This window comes from Camarhynchus parvulus, chromosome Z, assembly GCF_901933205.1.
Source record: "Camarhynchus parvulus chromosome Z, STF_HiC, whole genome shotgun sequence".
NCBI classification, from domain to species: domain Eukaryota; kingdom Metazoa; phylum Chordata; class Aves; order Passeriformes; family Thraupidae; genus Camarhynchus; species Camarhynchus parvulus.
Genome location: NC_044601.1, coordinates 9,336,932 through 9,355,063, shown reverse-complemented (window position 1 = coordinate 9,355,063; position 18,132 = coordinate 9,336,932). Strand labels below are relative to the sequence as shown.

The 18,132-nt window shown below is 45.6% G+C and overlaps 1 protein-coding gene across 2 annotated transcripts; it reads left to right on the top strand.

The window, feature by feature from the left end:
- The first annotated feature begins 1,141 nt into the window (after positions 1–1,141).
- Positions 1,142–17,561, top strand: RNF20 (ring finger protein 20). 2 transcript variants are annotated; one of them, XM_030968932.1, is made up of 20 exons: positions 1,142–1,336; positions 1,890–2,060; positions 2,177–2,344; positions 2,462–2,609; positions 2,773–2,955; positions 4,192–4,310; positions 5,140–5,286; positions 5,468–5,545; positions 5,868–5,987; positions 7,636–7,815; positions 8,011–8,146; positions 8,812–8,933; positions 9,238–9,641; positions 10,209–10,326; positions 11,626–11,775; positions 12,714–12,926; positions 14,826–14,951; positions 15,816–15,956; positions 16,282–16,383; positions 16,654–16,830. In XM_030968932.1, exons 2-20 carry the CDS (start codon positions 1,932–1,934, stop codon positions 16,828–16,830), a joined length of 2,961 nt encoding a protein of 986 aa, XP_030824792.1. In that variant the 5' UTR covers positions 1,142–1,336; positions 1,890–1,931. The 2 variants fall into 2 exon arrangements, with proteins under 2 accessions (XP_030824792.1, XP_030824793.1); XM_030968933.1 differs by lacking the exon at positions 1,142–1,336 and having other exon boundaries at positions 1,900–2,060; positions 16,654–17,561.
- The last annotated feature ends 571 nt before the right edge of the window (positions 17,562–18,132 follow it).

Below are 18,132 nucleotides of genomic sequence, written 5' to 3'. Positions count from 1 at the left end.
GCGGTGAGAGGGGAGCTGGAGCTGAGGAGGCAGTGGAAGGGGTATTTTGTCTGTGGACAAAAAGCGTGAAAGGCAGTGGGCAGTGGTGGCTTCCTAGACTGATAGGGGGCAAATGAGATGTTTTTAGTGACAGCTGTTCCCTTCCAATGGTCTTGGAATTCCAGCTAAAGTCAGTGCTGCTGCTAAGAGAAGGAAAATGGTTCCGTGGCAATTGTCTTTCTTTGTAAATTTGAGATGTAATTTAATGTTTCTGTTAGAAGATACCTCACAGGATCTGTGCTGTAACTCATCAGGATCTGTTTCAGTAACTCATTTAGAAATAATCTTTATACTATTTTCCATGCGATGAAGGGCAATGCCATGCTGAGATGCTTGTGAAATGCTGAGGTTTGGCAAAGCAGTGTACCAGCTTCATCTTCAAAAGGCAATGGCCTTGTTGCTTTCCGTAGAACTGCTCAGTTAAAGCAGATAAGAACTGGAAGGTTCAGTTCCCAACCCCTGGTTTGACCATAAATGCCATTATAGACTTAAATGGAACAGGTCAGATTTTACTGGTGTGGTCTGCACTTCATTCACTTCTGGTTTCATTCAGTCTGACAGAGCCTCAGTGGCTATGGGAGAAGAATGCAGCTCACATCTAGTGAAGATGTTGGTTCCATTTTTCATGTCCAGCTGCTCCATTTGTGTTGGAAACCTTTTGAGGATACCCTTGTAATTTTGCTCAGTAATATTTTAGGAACTACAGGAAATACTGTTCTGACATGAGAAAAGCCTGTTTTAATGTTGAGGGTGATCAAGCACTAGAGAGGCTGCCCAGAGCCATGGCTGAGTTCTGGAGATGCTCAGGCTGCCTGGACAGGGCCCTTGGCAACCTGCTTTGGCCTAGCCTGCTTCATGCAGGAGCACAGGGCAGGTGATGTCCAGTCCTCCCTCACAGCCCCGGCTGTTCTGTGATTCTCCGTTAGTCCAGACCTTTTCAGACTGCTTTGGGTTAGAAATAGGTTTTCTTCAAACATGTTTGCATCTCTCCTGGTACACAGCAAAACTCTTGGAATGGGTCTTTATAAGCCTCGGCTCTGAGTTGCTTTTCAGTTCCGTAGGATTTGTGACTTCTCTACGTACGTAGGGCTCATTTATTTCCAGGGTGTTGCTGCCCTCAGCTTTGTCTGGCTTTGTGTGTAGATTCAATAGGAACAGTTTGGTTGTTGTGCAGTGAACTGGTGCGCATACACACTGTCTCAGTTGTTTGCCGAAGTCTAACCTGGTTCGTTTTTGTTAATGCAGAAAACCAGAGAGTGCACCTGGATGAAGATTTTTTTGCAAGGAGGGTGATAAGGTACAGTGCTTCAATTTTAACATTACAGAGCAGTGGATATTTTCCCCGTCAACTTTCTGCTTGCAGTGCAGATCCTGCTGCTGTCTTTTACTAATATTGGAACAGAATGTGTGAGTCAGCACAGGCTGACACAATCTCCTAGTTAGTGCGCAAGGAGTAAATTTGTTTCTGTTACCGTGCTCCGCGTGGGAGCGAGGTAACAGAAACAAATTGAAACAGAAACAAATTTGCTCCCCAAAGCAACAGCTGGGCAGAGGTACAGTAGTGGAGATGTGGTCGCCCTTAAAGTGAGCCTGTGCCAGAAGATCATTGCCTTGTCAAGAGTTATTCCCAGCTGCAAAGTCAGTTGAATGATTTACAGTCCTCTTTACCAGTCTTCCACTTTTAGTCCATTCCTCCCCACAAATATTTTTCAAAATCTTTCTAGTTCCATGATCTTCTCTGTTTTGGGCATTTTGTTACTGTGATGTGTCACCATGTTAAAAACCCCAAATCAAACTGACTGCATGGATGTGTATTTGGCATTTTTTTGATAGTGTTCTTTAATGTTCAGGAAGAACTTGGAGAAGGTGGGAATCTGTACACTTCAGCCACCATGTCTGGAATTGGCAATAAACGGACGGCTGGAGAGCCTGGCCCTTCTGCACCTCCGGAGAAGAAGGCAGGGGTTGAAGATTCGGGCACCACTGTGGAAACCATTAAACTTGGTGGTGTTTCTTCAACAGTATGTCTTCCTTGCAGACCCCCACTCCATCCTTTGTTTTTTTTCATCTGGAGGCAGAAATGTCTCTGGGGTCAGGATGAGCCTTTCTGTGACCTGGCCTGTGTGCCTGTGCCCAGGAGGAGCTGGACATCCGGACGCTGCAGACCAAGAACCGGAAACTGGCAGAGATGCTCGACCAGCGCCAGGCCATCGAAGATGAGCTGCGGGAGCACATTGAGAAGCTGGAGCGTCGGCAGGCCACCGACGATGCCTCTCTGCTGATCATCAACCGCTACTGGAATCAGGTTGGGAGCAGCTTTTGTTATTTCATATACAGTTTTCTTGTCTCCCCTGTACCACTGCACTTCTTTTGTTCACATACATTCTTTATCTTGTCTTGCCTTGCCTGTCCCATCATTCAGTTTGATGAAAATATCCGCATCATCCTTAAACGCTTTGACCTGGACCAAGGTCTTGGAGACCTTTTGTCTGAAAGAAAAGCACTGGTGGTGCCAGAACCTGAACCAGATTCTGACAGTAATCAGGAGCGCAAAGATGAGAGGGAACGAGGTGAGGCACCTGCCTGGGGACAGTGGGAAAGGTGGATTTCAGCTGTGGACAATGCTGATGTCCATTTCTAAAGGCTGACAGGCTTTTTTTTGTGATTCTAAAGAGCAGTGATATGCTACCTTCTAGAACACACTTACTTTTTCTCACCCCTTTATGTTCCCAGGAGAAGGACTGGAGCCGGCATTCTCCTTCCTGGCCACTCTAGCCAGCAGTACCAGTGAGGAGATAGAATCTCAGCTGCAGGAGCGTGTGGAGTCCTCCCGCCGTGCTGTTGCCCAGATTGTGACAATGTATGACAAGCTGCAGGAGAAAGTGGATGTGCTGTCTCACAAGCTGAATAGTGGAGGTATGACAAAGGTGGCAGGTATTCAAGAATGCTCATCTGCCCCCACCTTCGACCTGATCCCACATTGTAGACATTAAGGTCTAGTCCTTCTCACATGAATTTATTTTCTAAAATGAATTTGTTTGGTTTTCCAAACTCTTGTTATCAAAACCTCCTCTACAGGGCCATGTGCCAGAAGTGCATTGTATCTACCTCTGTATTTGAATGCCGAGGGCTCTGCCCAGCACAATGGGCTAAGAAACAGCTTGTTTCTGCCAGTACTGTGTTCATGTGCCTGAGAAGTCAGAGAGCACAGTTGAACAGTTGAGCTCCCCAGCCACCTGTCCTCAGCCACCACATAAGAGGTTTCACGCTTACAAGTAAAGAAGTGAAATCAGCATTGTGAACTGATGGTGGACTCCTTCTCCTTTGCGGTTTAGTAGAAAGTGTGGCAATAACAAGCTGCTCAGTTTCCACTGAGTCCTGAGCAAAATTGTACCCATCTCATGGCGTGGTGAGCTTAGTGTAGCTGTCAGTTTTGAACATAGCAGAGTTCTGAAGAGAAAGCCAAATTACCATTTTCTAAAAATTAATGTAGCAGATTTACTTTAGACTCAGATGACTGTTGAAAAAACATCATTAGCTTAAGGTTAGATTTTTAATCTTTTGAAAGAAACATTGGGTGAAATATCAGCTCATGCTTGGTGTGCCTTCTGTGTGCTCTGACCAAGTCTGGTATGGCTGTAGGAGGAACATGTTGCTGTCCTTGGCTGGCAGTCATAAACTGTAGTAGCTTTGACACTGGTGCCATGTGAACTTGTCCTCAGGTGCTCTAGTTTCACCTGTCACCCTGGTGCTGTGGTTGTCACATGGTGTCATGGTGTGTTGGCCTGATGTGTCACCCTGGGCCACCTGTTGCAGCAGGTTTATGCATGAATTTGGGCAGCATTTTTGTGTCCCTGGGTTCGAAGAGCATGGTCTGGGTTGCTGGCACAGACATAGCTGAAGTGGTCTCTGGTGTTAGGGGATGGCCCCCGGGTCAGAAATGGGCAGCCCTGTTAAACTGCAGAGCTTTTTGCTTATGGACAAAGCTCTCTGTGGATGGAGATCAGGCCCTCAGGAAGCACCCATGGCAAAGGTAAATTAAACTGAAGTTAGACCCAGAAATTACCTTTTCTGTTTTCTTATTTATCTCTTTGCTGTTCAGGAATTAAAACCAGATTTCCATTAATTTCCTTTTCTTTGTGCACCTTTCAGATGTTTCACTGATGGAAGAAGCAGTAGTGGAGCTGAATACCTACCTGTCACACGAGAATGGACGGCTGCAGGAACTGGCTGATGTTCTTCAGGAGAAGCACAGAGTCATGTCTCAGGAGGTATAAACAGGGGAGAGAAAGAAATCTGCTTTGGGGTCCTGCTTAGCATAATTTATGATTCCCATAGATTGGAAGGCAGCTCATTTCCTTGGAGAGGCACAGGAGGAGCATGGTTTGAAAGTTACAAAAAGGGTTGTTGTTGTGGAGAACTGTACATAGATTTTCTGTATAAATCAGATTGATTTGCTTCTTACATCACTAAAAGAAAGGATATAAGTAAGTCAGTGAACTGAATGGATTTAACTTTTAAAGATCAGGGGAGAGCAAAGAAACTGGGGGCACATCATGCTGAGGTGGCTGTGTAGACACCTGGAACAGTCAAGGTGACATCCGTGTCATTCTGAATTCCTTAGTTTCTCTGTGTAATTTGACAGTGTAATGATATCAGTTACAGGATGGTCCCAGTTATTAAAGGATTCACATTAGTAGCAGCATTTGTTTGAGAGATTTCAGTTCATTAAAAAATTGTGTTAATGCTGGTCTTGCACAGCGTTAGACATCTGAGCACTTAGGTGCTCTCTAAAGTAGATGGACATAGGGATTGAAAAGATTAAAATCAAAAAAGGCTTTGAATCAGCTGAGGTGGCTGCCTCTGTATTCTGCCAGATATTACCAGCTTCCTGCTCTTTCTCAATTTTCAGTTTTGTCTTATTTTTGTTGCTGTCATGAGATTTGGCCGGTGTAAAATTCAGGACAGTTCATGGAAAAGTCTGTCACCACAGCAAAAGATGAAAAGCACATGATGAATAAGAGAAAAATGACTCCTGAGCAGCATCAGGAAAAGTTGGCTTTATGCAATGTGCTGGCTGAAGCCCTCCTTTGATTGCAGTTCTCCAAGCTGCAAGAGAGGGTGGAGACAGCAGAATCCCGGGTGTCTGTCCTGGAGACCATGATTGATGACCTTCAGTGGGACATTGACAAGATCCGCAAGAGAGAGCAGAGGCTCAACCGCCACCTGGCCGACGTCCTGGAACGAGTAAGCGCTGGCCAGGAGACCTGGGAAGTGGGGGTGGTGTTGGATGGATGTGTGACATCCTCTCTGGGACTTTGCTGGGAGAGCTGAGAACCTGCACATTCCTTCTTCAGTCTTGGACCTGCTGTGTCACTCTTGTCAGTATTTCACTGGGTCTTGAAGAAATCTCTTGCATTTCTTGCAGGTAAATTCCAAAGGCTACAAGGTGTATGGAGCTGGGAGCAGCCTCTATGGGGGAACAATCACCATTAATGCCCGCAAGGTGAGATCAGGAGCTTGGCTGTGGGCAAGGGGAAGAATACATTCAAGGAGAACGAGGCCCACAATTTGAACAGAATTTACATACTTATTTTAGATAATTTCTAGATCCTGTGCCACAAAGCTAGGTGACTCTGGACGAGCCATTTTGTCTGTGTCATGAGTTTTCTACTTAAGAAACACCTGGTAGAATTAGACTCTGTCTCACTTGGTCAAGTTACCTGACTGCTCAGTTTGTAGCTGCTGTTACTGCATGAACAGATAGTTCATTAGCACTCTCAGGAGACACATTAACAGTAGGATTCACAAGCAGTTTATCCCAACAGTTTGAGGAGATGAATGCAGAGCTGGAAGAAAATAAAGAGCTTGCTGGGAATCGCCTTAATGAATTGGAGGAACTGCGTCAGGATCTTGAGGAAGTAACAACACAGAATGAAAAGCTCAAGGTGAGACATCCATAGCTGTGTGAGGATGAAGGTGTTCTGTGGGATGGGCTGCCCTCAGCTTTGCAGTGCTGTGTCTGCACAAAACCTCATTGCAGTGTCTGTTTAGAGCCTGCTGTTTAGCTGTGTTACACTTTGCTCCAGGTACAATTGAGCGGGTCTGTGGCTCCACTTGCAGCTCAGTGCGTTGGTGACACTGCATGGCCACCGTTGGAAATTGTAATGGTTTCCTGCCTGTGTCCCATTCTGATCTTTGAGTCCATTTTAACCACGTCTGCTTAAAACTGTTTTCAGATTTTTACCATCTTCCACTTTCCCCACGTCCTGTGCAAGTGGAACCAGAGAACAGAAACAATCAGGGAACTTGTGTGGGGAGAGAGGCTCTTGAAAGAGTCAGTGAACTTCTGTCTTCCCCACTGTGGAGGATGGATAGATAGGAGACATTCAATGTATTTGTGATGTTTTAAAAGTGGTAACACAAGAAGCTGTGGCTCTGTGTTATATAAGTATATGATGGAGAGAATAATCCAAATTTCATCTTAGTGGTCAGTGCCAGTTATAAGAAATGTCTGTCCCCATAACTTAAATCCAGAGATCTGATGCTGGAAACTGTCTTGAGGCATCTCTGAATTCTGTTTATCCACATGAGTCTGTTTAGAGAGAAGTGGTCTTTAGCTTACAACTTTTTTTCCCCGTAATTATTTTTAAGCTGAATGCATGTATATATGTGTCTGTTTCACTGCTGCTAGTCGCAATCATTTGCTAACTTTGTTTTCTAGGAGTTCAGTTCTATGCTTCTGGGATTTTTTTTCATTTCTCTTTCAGTTATTATGTCCTACTGTTAGCGTTCAGAAACACATAATCACGAAAATTATTATATGTGGGTGCTTTTATTGAAGAGCTCTGGGTGACAGGGGTAACAACCCAAAGCTGATTCCGATATGCATTCGGGATGAACATGTTTTTATATTCTATCATTATATAACTTTCATGTTAATTATTAAACTTATATTGTTCTATTGTATACATAGATTTCAGTCAAGCATGGCCCCTCGTGGTTCCCCCTTAAATTTCTAACATAGTTTCTCATGATTCTTCTTATGATTATACAATAATTATATTTAATTACTAAACAATCATCACATCTAACAATTATATCATTTTTCATACTGCTTATGCAGGTGCAATGATCTGGCAAAATACAAACCTAACATTTTCAGAGTCTATCTTTAACATTTTCCAGGGCCCCACTATCACTACTGGTAGAAGGCTGACATAATGCCTACTTGCATGTGTATTTTCTCTGTTCTCTCATACTTTTCTATGAGTCCATTTTTATTGATCTGGGTGTTTACAATTTATTATGTTTTCCAAGCTCCTATGTTTGAGAGAAACAGGACCCAAGAGTCAAAAACTTCCATCTTGTGGTTATGCGAGAGGAGCAGCCTAGCACATGAAGAGAACACAGACACTTTTTAAGATTGGTACTGAATCATACCACTTGGACCTACTTCACAGCAGTGCTATTCAAGTTCAACTTTTGTCTTTGCTTGTGGCAGCTTGATTCGCTGTTCTTCTGTCTCGAGAAACAGAAACCAAAGACAAGGGGATAATTTTTCTTTTTTGTGGCATTTTCTTGTGTCCCAACCAGGTTGAGCTGCGGCGGGCAGTGGAAGAGGCTGTGAAGGAGACCCCAGAATATCGCTGCATGCAGTCCCAGTTTTCTGTTCTGTACAACGAGAGTCTGCAGCTGAAGGCGCACCTTGACGAGGCCCGCACGCTGCTCCACGGCACCCGCGCCACACACCAGCGCCAGGTGGAACTGATCGAGGTAACACCTCTGCTCCCTCAGCCTGGGAGCTCTGTCGTGCCACCAGCCATCACTGCTGGGTCTGTGTGCCTTCGCAAATGCTCAGGAAATAGACATTTCTGGCAGTAATTCAGGCTCTGGTGGTACCTGATATTGATGAGGTAAGAGATACTCCAGGTTCAAAGCACTGAGTTCTGTTTTCTTTCTGTTCCTCAGAGGGATGAGGTCAGCCTTCACAAGAAGCTACGCACTGAGGTGATTCAGCTGGAGGACACCCTGGCACAAGTCCGCAAAGAGTATGAGATGCTGAGGATAGAGTTTGAACAGACACTTGCTGCCAATGAACAAGCAGGTATGGTGGTGTTGTGCTGTGCCTAAAACAAACACCGCCTACCCACCGATGGCCATTAGGGGCTGCAGTCCACTAGGATGCATGGGTTGATTCTTTGTTGCTGCTATTAAATACTTGTTCTGGCGGGTCTCCTCATCTCAACAAGCAAAGCTCTTCACCTCTTTTATTGGGAGGCCAGTTCCATGTTATCTGACTTCTTTCTAGTTGCTGCATAATAGATACATTTTGCTAACAATTCGGTTAATGGCAGGATATATTGCATGATTAAAAATTACCTGGGGGAGGATTCATTTCCAAGTCTGTAAGGACAATCTAGATAGCAAAGCAGTGATTCTTAAATTTATCAGAAGAAATAAATTACTTCTGAAGTAGCATTTAAATCAGATTTCTTTTGTAACATGACATGTTTCCCTTTGGATCATGTCCTAAAAAGAATGCTAAGTGGGAACTTAGGACTGTGAATTTGCAAGGACTTATGGTTGCATATAAAACTGGCATGACTTTCCTTCTGCAAGTGTTTTGTGTTGCTCTGTTATGTGGCAGAATGGCGATAGTCTTATTTTGTTCTTTGTCATTGTCACTTAGCTTGTTCTTCATCTCCATGAAAGTCCTCAAGAAGGTTGGCAGAAGTGTGGTTTGTGGCAGAGGTGTTTCTGTTTTTGCAGGCCCCATTAATCGGGAGATGCGTCACCTCATCAGCAGCCTCCAGAATCACAACCACCAGCTGAAGGGAGAGGTGCTGAGATACAAGCGCAAACTGAGAGAGGCCCAGGCTGACCTGAGCAAGGTAATAGCAGGAAATGCCAGAAAAGAGGGGAAAGGCTTAGGAGAAGGGGGAATGCTGTCACCCTTGCCAGGAATACCAACCTTTCCACTGTGCAGGATGCAGTGAAATTTTCTGTGGAGCTCTGCAGTCTGCTGCTTCCTTTGACCAAACAAATGCTTTTCCTTTGTAGCTGTGTAGTGCTCTGTTGAAAGGGAGCATGGAAGCATGGATCTGGGAAGATAAGGGAGAAGGGGGTAAGGAAGACTCCTGGTTAAGAACTTTAAACATTGTTTTCTTGGTCATCTCTCTTGCTGTTCCACACCAGATCCGCTCTCGCAGTGGCAGTGCTCTCCTCCAGTCCCAGTCCAGCACTGAAGACACAAAGGAGGAACCTGCAGAGATCAAGCAGGAGCCTGATGATCCTTCTGCCCAAGTGACTGTTCCCAAGGCTTCTTCTGAAGATGTTAATGAGATGAAGGCCAGGAGAGATGAAGAGGAACGGGAGCGGGAGAGACGGGAAAGGGAGAGGGAACGAGAGAAGGAAAAGGAGAAGGAGAAAGAGAGAGAACGAGAAAAAGAGAAAGAGAAGGAAAAGGAACGAGAGCGGGAAAAGCAGAAGCAGAAGGAATCTGAGAAGGAGAGAGAGTCCAAAGAGAAGGAGAAAGGGAAGCATGAAGATGGAAGAAAGAAGGAGGCTGAAGTGATCAAGCAGCTGAAGACTGAGCTCAAGTAAGAGTTGCTGTTTCTCCCTTTCCTGTGGGAGCAGTGCCCAAGCCTGGGGTGTTCATATGCTCTTGCTTTTACGGGATCAGCGTCACTGGAGTTTGGAACCAAGAGAGTTTCTTGACACCCTCTGTATCTGATTGTGATGTGGTCAGTGCAGTAGCCTGAAGCATGAATTACCAAAGCAGTTACTTCGTAGTGTGGGTCAAGTAATGTTGATTTGTTGCTGTCATAACAATAGCATAGAAGTTCACAGCAGCAGGTTGTTAATAGAGGATACAGCAGTGTTCCCACTCCTATATGGTTCCCAAAGCAGAGGTGGAGAGTTTGTAGGTATTATTAGGATATGTGTTTCATCTCCAGCCCACTTCTTGCATTTCAGCCCATGTGCCTGAAAATGTTTTATTTCCAGCCTATACTCAGCTGCTGTTTTATGTTACTAGGATAAAATGAGCCACTAACAACTCCATATCCATATGGGAGACGAGAGAATATTGCCAGGCTGTGGTGCTGGCTGTGTAACAGTGTGGTTTGCTGCAGTGTTCTCAGTGTGGTCTGTCTCCCTTTCTCCAGGAAGGCTCAGGAGAGCCAGAAGGAGATGAAACTGTTGCTAGATATGTACCGCTCTGCCCCCAAAGAGCAGAGAGACAAAGTGCAGCTGATGGCAGCTGAGAAGAAGGCAAAAGCTGAGGTATTCCTAATTTCTCTTCCTCTTTTCTTTTTAATGTGTTACTTAAACTTCTTTTCAGATACTCTGCGGCAGAACTGTGTTGTTTCTCTCCTCAGAACTGAGGACTGTTTGTCTTCTCAGCTTTGTCACTTAGAGATTGGAATGGTCTGGAGATAAACAGGGACTAGTTGCTAGTGCAGGCACACACACCCACACCAGTCTCTAGGCTCATAAGCACAGACCCATTTGCAGATCCCTTCGGTTCCAGCATGTCCCTCTCTTTGGGACCCCTGTGGTTCCAAGCCCCTCTTGCCTTGTTCACAAGCAGGTCTCACCTATAGGCAGCACTTCCTCTGTGCAGCACACACACATGGGGTAAAGAGTTAGATTACATGGCAATATTTAGGAAAATGTGTAATGAAAAGATACAAGAAGCTAGGACAGGACAGCCTGTGAAGGTTGTGGGCAAGGCTGAGCCAGACAACTGCGTACTGATTGCCCATGTTTCCCATGGGACTGGCTCCTTTTATACCCTTCTCTGTCTAACCCCAATTTGTTCATCCTTGGTCTCCATTCCCCTGCACATTGCTTCTTGATTTGAGCAGCTCTTGATTGCCACAGCTGTCCCAGTTCAGGAGCCATTCCTGCTTTACAGTGTCATCAGTTACAAAGTCCCAGCTGATCTTCCCGGAGGTGGTTCCTGTAGTTTCTTGGAAGCTGTTGTGACTGGAGAGGTTTGCTTCCTCTCTTTGTATCTGTGTTTATTTTGTCAGGTTTGTGTCTCTGTATATTTTGTTTTGGGTTTTCTCCTTCTCCCATGCTCAGATAACCTTGATGGAGTAAACATTTTCACACTCCCATGTGCTCTCAACAGTTAGTGTGACTGACCAGGTTTCATTCTCATCACTGCCTCCCTTACCATTTGTCTGCCAAGTTTGTATCTCTGTATGTTTTATTTTACCTTTTCATTTTCCTGTTATCTCCTCCTTGTATGGAAGAAGGTCCTTGACCAGATGGCCTTAAAGGAGCAGATGGTTTCTGAGTCTATATCCATACATGTACAATTGCAGGAGACTGATGTTCCTACTCTGATAAAAGATGCTGTGAAATTTTCAAAGTTGTGGAAGTCAAGATCTTGGGCCTACAGCCCATCTCAATGATATATCTGCCTGTAATACTCTGTCAAAACAACCTGGGGTTCTATTGCCATGCTTTGAAGGCAGTCCTGAGTGTTTCAGAGAATTTTTGGAGAAAACAGACTCTGAACAATGCTCAGGGCATATGCTTGTGTTTAGTGTTGTTTCTGGTTGGTTCTTGTAGCTTGAAGAGCTGAGGCAGAGGGTGAAAGAATTGGAAGACAAGGAAAAAAAGGAGAGTAAGAAGATGGCTGATGAGGATGCCCTCCGCAAGATCCGAGCAGTGGAAGAACAGATTGAATATTTACAGAAGAAACTTGCCATGGCTAAGCAGGTGAGAAATTCCTGATGAGTTCTCTTTTGGCTGGGGCAACTAGAAGAGCTGCATTCAGATTACGTCCAGGAAGAGAGAAGGAATTTATATCTGTATGGGCCAGAGATGGGAGCTTGGTGGTTGTTTACGAAAGGGGAAGAAAACTGAGCAAGCAAAAAAACCACCAGCAAAATAACCCCCTCCACCCTCAGCGCTGGGATATCACAGGCAGGCCGTGGTGGGAAACATTTAATAACAATTAAATATTAAATAAACAGTTAAACATGTGGCCTTGGTGAAGCACACAGAGGAGAATTGGCTTCATCAGCCATTAGGGGAAGAGATGACAATTTCTTTTTAAGAGTTATTACCTCCTCAGTTCATCTAGTGAATATTTTGCATGGAAGGGGTACATACCTTCTGCTAAAAAAGGCTCAATCCAATGAGAGAGCAGGGCCACCTCAGCAGGATAGAGGCAAGCCAATGAATTGACATGTACTTTCTTAGAATTTGGATTCTTGTTATTGTAGAACAGAACTGCTCTACCTTGTCAATGCTGAAGTGACCAAAGTGAGTTTAAGGAGCTTGGCAGCCTGTTAGTTGGAAGCTGTAAAGCTGTGCACATGTAGAATTTTTGCCCTGGAGTATCTGACAGCTGTTCAGCTGCTGGGAATTGGGTGTTGGTTTCTGCCCAGCTCTGGCAACAACTGTGTCAAACCTGATTCAGCCAGACAAGTGACAGGTGACCATCTTTTCTCTGCACCTTCAAATTCAGAATATCTCTGCTGTGGTGCAGACTTGTAGCGAATACATTTTTCTGATTATTGGGATAATGGTGTTCCCTGACACCGAGAATCTTCCTCCATGTTCGCTAGGTTTGATGTCTCTGAATAAAATGTTCAGGTTCACTCTAGGGAGTCCAGGGCACAGTTTGGCCAGAGCCTGTGATTCTTTTGCAGGAGGAAGAGGCCCTGCTGTCAGAAATGGATGTCACGGGCCAAGCCTTTGAAGACATGCAAGAGCAGAACATCCGCCTGATGCAGCAGCTGCGGGAGAAGGATGATGCCAACTTCAAGCTGATGTCAGAACGTATCAAGTCCAACCAGATCCATAAGCTGCTGAAAGAGGAAAAGGAGGAGCTAGCAGACCAAGTTTTGACACTGAAAACACAGGTAATAGGGAAAAAGGAGAGAGGACAAGAGAGATGGTGGGGAGATGGAGGTGTGGGTTATCTGTTTTAGACAGCTGCCCACAACTGTTTGCTCTCTCCCCCACTGAGGGAAAGGGGAAAGAATCAGAAGGGACAAAGTGAGAAAACAGGTGAGCTGAATAAAGGCAGTTTAACAGTTAAAGCAGAGATGTCCATACAAGTGAAACAAGAAATTCATTAATTGGTTACTTCCTGGGGCAGGCAAGAGTTGAGCCATCTCCAGGAAGGCAGGGCTTCATCAGGCCTTACTGTACTAAATGCTGCAGCTCTGAGCATCCTCCCATTGCCGCCTTTCCACCAGCTGTTATTGCTGAGCACAGCATTGTAGGTGTGGAACACCCCTTGGGCCAGCTGGATCAGCTGTCCTGGCTGTGTGGCATCCCAGCTTCTTGGGCACCCTCAGCCTACCTGCTGGTGGCAGCATGAGACACAGAAGCTCTTGGTGCTGTGTAAGTTCTGCTCAGCAGCAGCTAAAACAGTGCTGTGTTACTGACAGTGTTTTGCTCCAAAATGCAAAACATAGCAGCATGTGAGCTGCTCTGAAGAGAATTAACTGTCCTCACCAGAATCAGTCCAGGATGGAGTGTTCCTCTCACCAGCCTGGGAATGCACCAGGATTCAAAGGGGCCTGTCATTGTAGGAAACTGAGGCTGCTGTATGAGCATTACAATGTCCTATGGGTTCACTGCTATGGAGAGCAGATGGGTGAGGAAAAGTGGGAAGTTCCTTTCCTCTTGGAATAGTACTTCTGTCTGTATATTCTACCTATAGCTGTATATACTGGTAATGAACAGGAGGAGTTGGAAAGCATGGTTCAGTCTGAACAACCTCAGACATGGGCACAGGCTGGGAGAGGAAATCACTGAGAGCACCAGAGCAGAGAAGGACTCTCGGATTCTGGTGGATGAGAGGCTGGACCTGACCCAGCGGTGCACGCTGGGAGCCCAGAAAGCCAACTGCATTCTGGGCTGCACCCAAAGCAGCGTGGGCAGCAGGCTGAGGGAGGGGATTCTGCCCCTCTGCTCTGCCCTTGTGAGAGCCCAGCTGCAATGCTGCATCCGCCTCTGGGGTCCTCAGCACAGGAAAGACACATGGACCTCTTGGAGGGAGTCCAGAGGAGCCTGTAAAGATGATGAGAAGAAATGAGCACCTCTGCTACAAGAACAGGCTGAGAGAGCTGGGCTTGTTCAGCTTGAAGAGAACACTCAGGGGAGACTTCATTGCAGCCTTCCCATACCTGAAGGGGGCTTAGAAAAATGAGGGAGATTAACTTTTTATATGAGTATACAATTACAGGACAAGAGGCAGTGGTTTTAAATTGAAAGAGGGCAGGCTTATATTAGATGTTAGAAAGAAATTCTTCACTCAGAGGGTGGTGAGGCACTGCTGGAGGTTGCTCAAAGATGTTGTGGATGCCTCATCCCTGGAAGTGTTCAAGGCCAGGCTTGGATGAGGCTTTGAGAAACATGCCATAGTGGAAGTTATCCCAGGGAGGCTGGGACTAGAGGATCTTTAAAGTCCCTTCCAATCCAGGCCATTCTATGACTTTGTATCCTATCATCCTTGGTACCACTGTGGAACTGTTCACTGCCTTACAGCAAGTCTTTAAGCCGCTGCCCAAAAATTAAGACATCTTTGTTGCAAATATTTGACTGCTAACTTTTAAAGTGTTGACCAGAGAGATCTGGGTACAGCTCTGGACACAGGCACAGCTGTTCAGGGAGAAAAGACAAGCTGAAGGTGTGCTCCCTGGGGATGGGGAAGCCGGGGTAGTTTTAGCTGCAGCTGGAATGACAGCTCTGAAGACGCACAGAGCATGCATTCATTCATTCCTTCTGTTCCCTCTGTGTCCCTTTCCAAGGTGGATGCCCAGCTGCAGGTGGTACGTAAGCTGGAGGAGAAGGAACACTTACTGCAGAGCAGCATTGGAACAGGAGAGAAGGAGCTGGGGCTGCGAACACAGGCCCTGGAGATGAACAAACGCAAGGTGAGCGATGCCTTCCTTTCCTCTTGGGCTGTGAGGGGGAGCTTGGGGAGGCATGGAAGGCTCTGAGCTCTCACTGGCATTCCAGAACCTGGTATTCCCTGGTTTTGGATGAGTGTATCAGAAGGCTGAGGAGTCCTGGAGAGAATTATGATTAAAGTACTGGAGACTGATGGTTTGCTTTGATAAGGACAAGCAGGTTATAGATTTTTCTGTGTAACCTATGGTGAAGAAAGAGCAGCCAGATGAAGTTAACTGGGGTCAAAGCCATTGTAACAAAGATGGGATAAGCAAAAGGAAATACAGCTGGGGAATGTGAACACTTTCAACAGATGCCTAAGATCAATAAAGTAGGTGTGTTACCAGTAAAATAAGACTAAGTCTTATAGCTGCCTTTGTTGTTAAGTTTTAGTAGAAATGCAGAAATTACATTAAAACAGGCAAAAAGGAAAGCACTGTGAAGAGGAGGTGGGGAGAATTTAGCAGAGTCACCTGTGCTTAGTATGACAATTTGTGGTATTAGGGCATTTGGCTATAAAGTTAGAAGAGAGCTGGTGAAGAGAGAAGATGGTTAGAAATAGGTATCTTGCAGTTCTGTTTATTAACAGCTATAGAACTGCCTCTGAGCACTTTAATAGAGAAAATGTGGAAGCTGGAAGGCTGAAAATACCTTAAGAAGAGATTTGGATGAGCATTAGTGTTTTTCTAAGTGTTGTGCTTTGCAGCATGCCAAGGTTTGGCTCTGACCAAAGGGATCTTGAAGCTAAATTATTAGAACTTGTTGATAATAAGGTAATAACAAGGGACTAGAAGCCACTAGAGCTGTTCTTCTATGTTTGGTCCTTCTATCCTGCTTTTCTTTCTCAGGCCATGGATGCAGCCCAGCTTGCAGATGATCTGAAGGCTCAGCTAGAGCTGGCTCAGAAGAAGTTACATGATTTTCAGGAAGAGATTGTGGAAAACAGAGTAACTAGAGAGAAAGAGATGTTCAACTTCAAAAGGGCTGAGGTACATATCCCTATGCACAATCCTTCAAGATCTGTCTGCTTTAGTGTCTTTCTCCTTGTATACTGAGCTTGCAGAGAGTTTCAGCTGAACTGCTCTTGGTGTCCAGTTTCACTTCAATTTTGGCTTTATCAGGTCTTGGCTCTTTCAGATTTTGTCCCCTGATAACTGACAATGCTTGTAGCATCAGAGGATCATGTTGTCTCTTGGATTATAGGGGGTGAAACTATGGGTGGCATGACTTAGCCAGGTGCATGTTCTCTTTGGTCCCTGAAGAAGCTGACAGAGAATGTACTGCTCCTTCTCTTGGTCTCCTGTTTTTGTGCAGGAAGATATTTCTAGGTTGCGCAGGAAGCTGGAGACCACAAAGAAACCTGACATGGTTCCCAACTGTGATGAGATCCTGATGGAGGAAATCAAGGATTACAAGGTGAGTGTCGGTGTCCCTCAGCTTCCCTTTTTACCTTAGTCAGAAGGTGTGCAGGCACACTTGCAGTATCTGACATCTCTCGTCTGTACTCTGGCACTGGAGAAACCACATTGTCCTTCTGAGGAATGGAAGGACCTTCATGTTGAGACATCTCTGAGCACAGCAGCTGGGCTGCAGGCTGCAGGGCCCTCACAGCTGTGTGTCTGTCTGTCTGTCTGTCTGTGTCTGTCTGTCTGTCTGTGTGTGTCTGTCTGTCTGTGTGTGTTGCAGGCCCGCCTGACGTGCCCGTGCTGCAACATGCGCAAGAAGGACGCAGTGCTCACCAAGTGCTTCCACGTCTTCTGCTTTGAGTGCGTGAAGACGCGCTATGACACCCGGCAACGCAAGTGCCCCAAGTGCAACGCGGCCTTCGGGGCCAACGACTTCCACAGGATCTACATTGGCTGAGGCCTCTGAGCCCCCGCTGCTGCCGAGCCAGCTTCCCTCCCTCCCTCCCTCTCAGCTTCTGCTGCCTGAGCTGCAGTGTCTCCCAGGAGGGGCCTTCAGGGTCTCGAAAGAAACACGCTCTGGATCTTGCTTCCCTTCTTGGCCCTGTCCCTTTGGTCTTGCCCTCAGTTTTTGTGTGTTCTTTGTGCCTGAGAGGGAATTTCCCATCCCTCGCTTTCACACTGCCAAGGTGGGAACTTGCCACTGAAGTGCTGCCTTGGTGGGATGGAAGCTGAGCTGCAGCAGAGATCTGTGAGAGCTTCATATAAGGGCTCTGCTAATTAAATCCCATCAAGGAATGGCACTGCTCCTGGGAGGGAAGTTTCCCAATTAACAGGCCCAATAGAGACCAAGAAAATGAATCTACACTCAGTGGAGCAACTCCTTAGGTACCTGTGTATCTTCCCGAGCCAGGGCAAGAACCCCTGAGGGCTGGTGCACTAGGAAACCCTAGCCCCAAACAAACACATCTAAATATCCAGAAGAGGAGAAAGGAGAGGTCTTGGAGACCCTTAGGAAATAGCATTCCATTGACAAGCCCTGATTGATGTGCTCACCTTCCCCTAGGCTGAGGCATTGCTGTCATTGTCCTTCTCAGAAAGGGACTTGTAGCGGTTCCTTTGCTGAAGTTTTACCATAAAGATTAACCTTGTTATGTACAAATTCTTATTTAAGCTGTTGTTTAGTTTATTGTTCTGATTCTTTTGCCTCTGGTAGTGTCTGTCTGCTCTCCCGTCCTTTGTCCAGTTCTTCAAAACATTTCATCACAACATCACAAACTTTAAACTTCTACAGTAGAGACACTTAATTTCTTCCTTCCTCTTCTTCTAGCTCCAGCTAGAGCAACTTTTGTCCCTCTGGCGGTATCCTGTCACAGACATCCTTTTCACAAAAATCCTTTCTTTAGGATTTTTTCCTTCTGGGAAGCTGAGGCCCCAGAAACAAAAGGTAAACAATAGGTTATCTGCTTCTGTGGAATGCAACAGGTCAGTTCTGGATTGGCCCAGATTGAGTGTTTGGAAATAATGGCCAATCCAGAACTGAGCTCTCTCGGACACAGTCCGAGAGAGCAAGGTTTGTTGATCATTCTTTACTTTCTATTCTTAGGTAGTTAGCAGCTTCTGGAAACTCTCTTTTTCTTTTTCTTTTTCTTTTAGTATAGTTATAATGCAATATATATATATATATCATAACATAATAAATCAAGCCTTCTGATCATGGAGCCCGTCTCGTCTCTTCCTTCACCCCGAAAACCTTGTGACC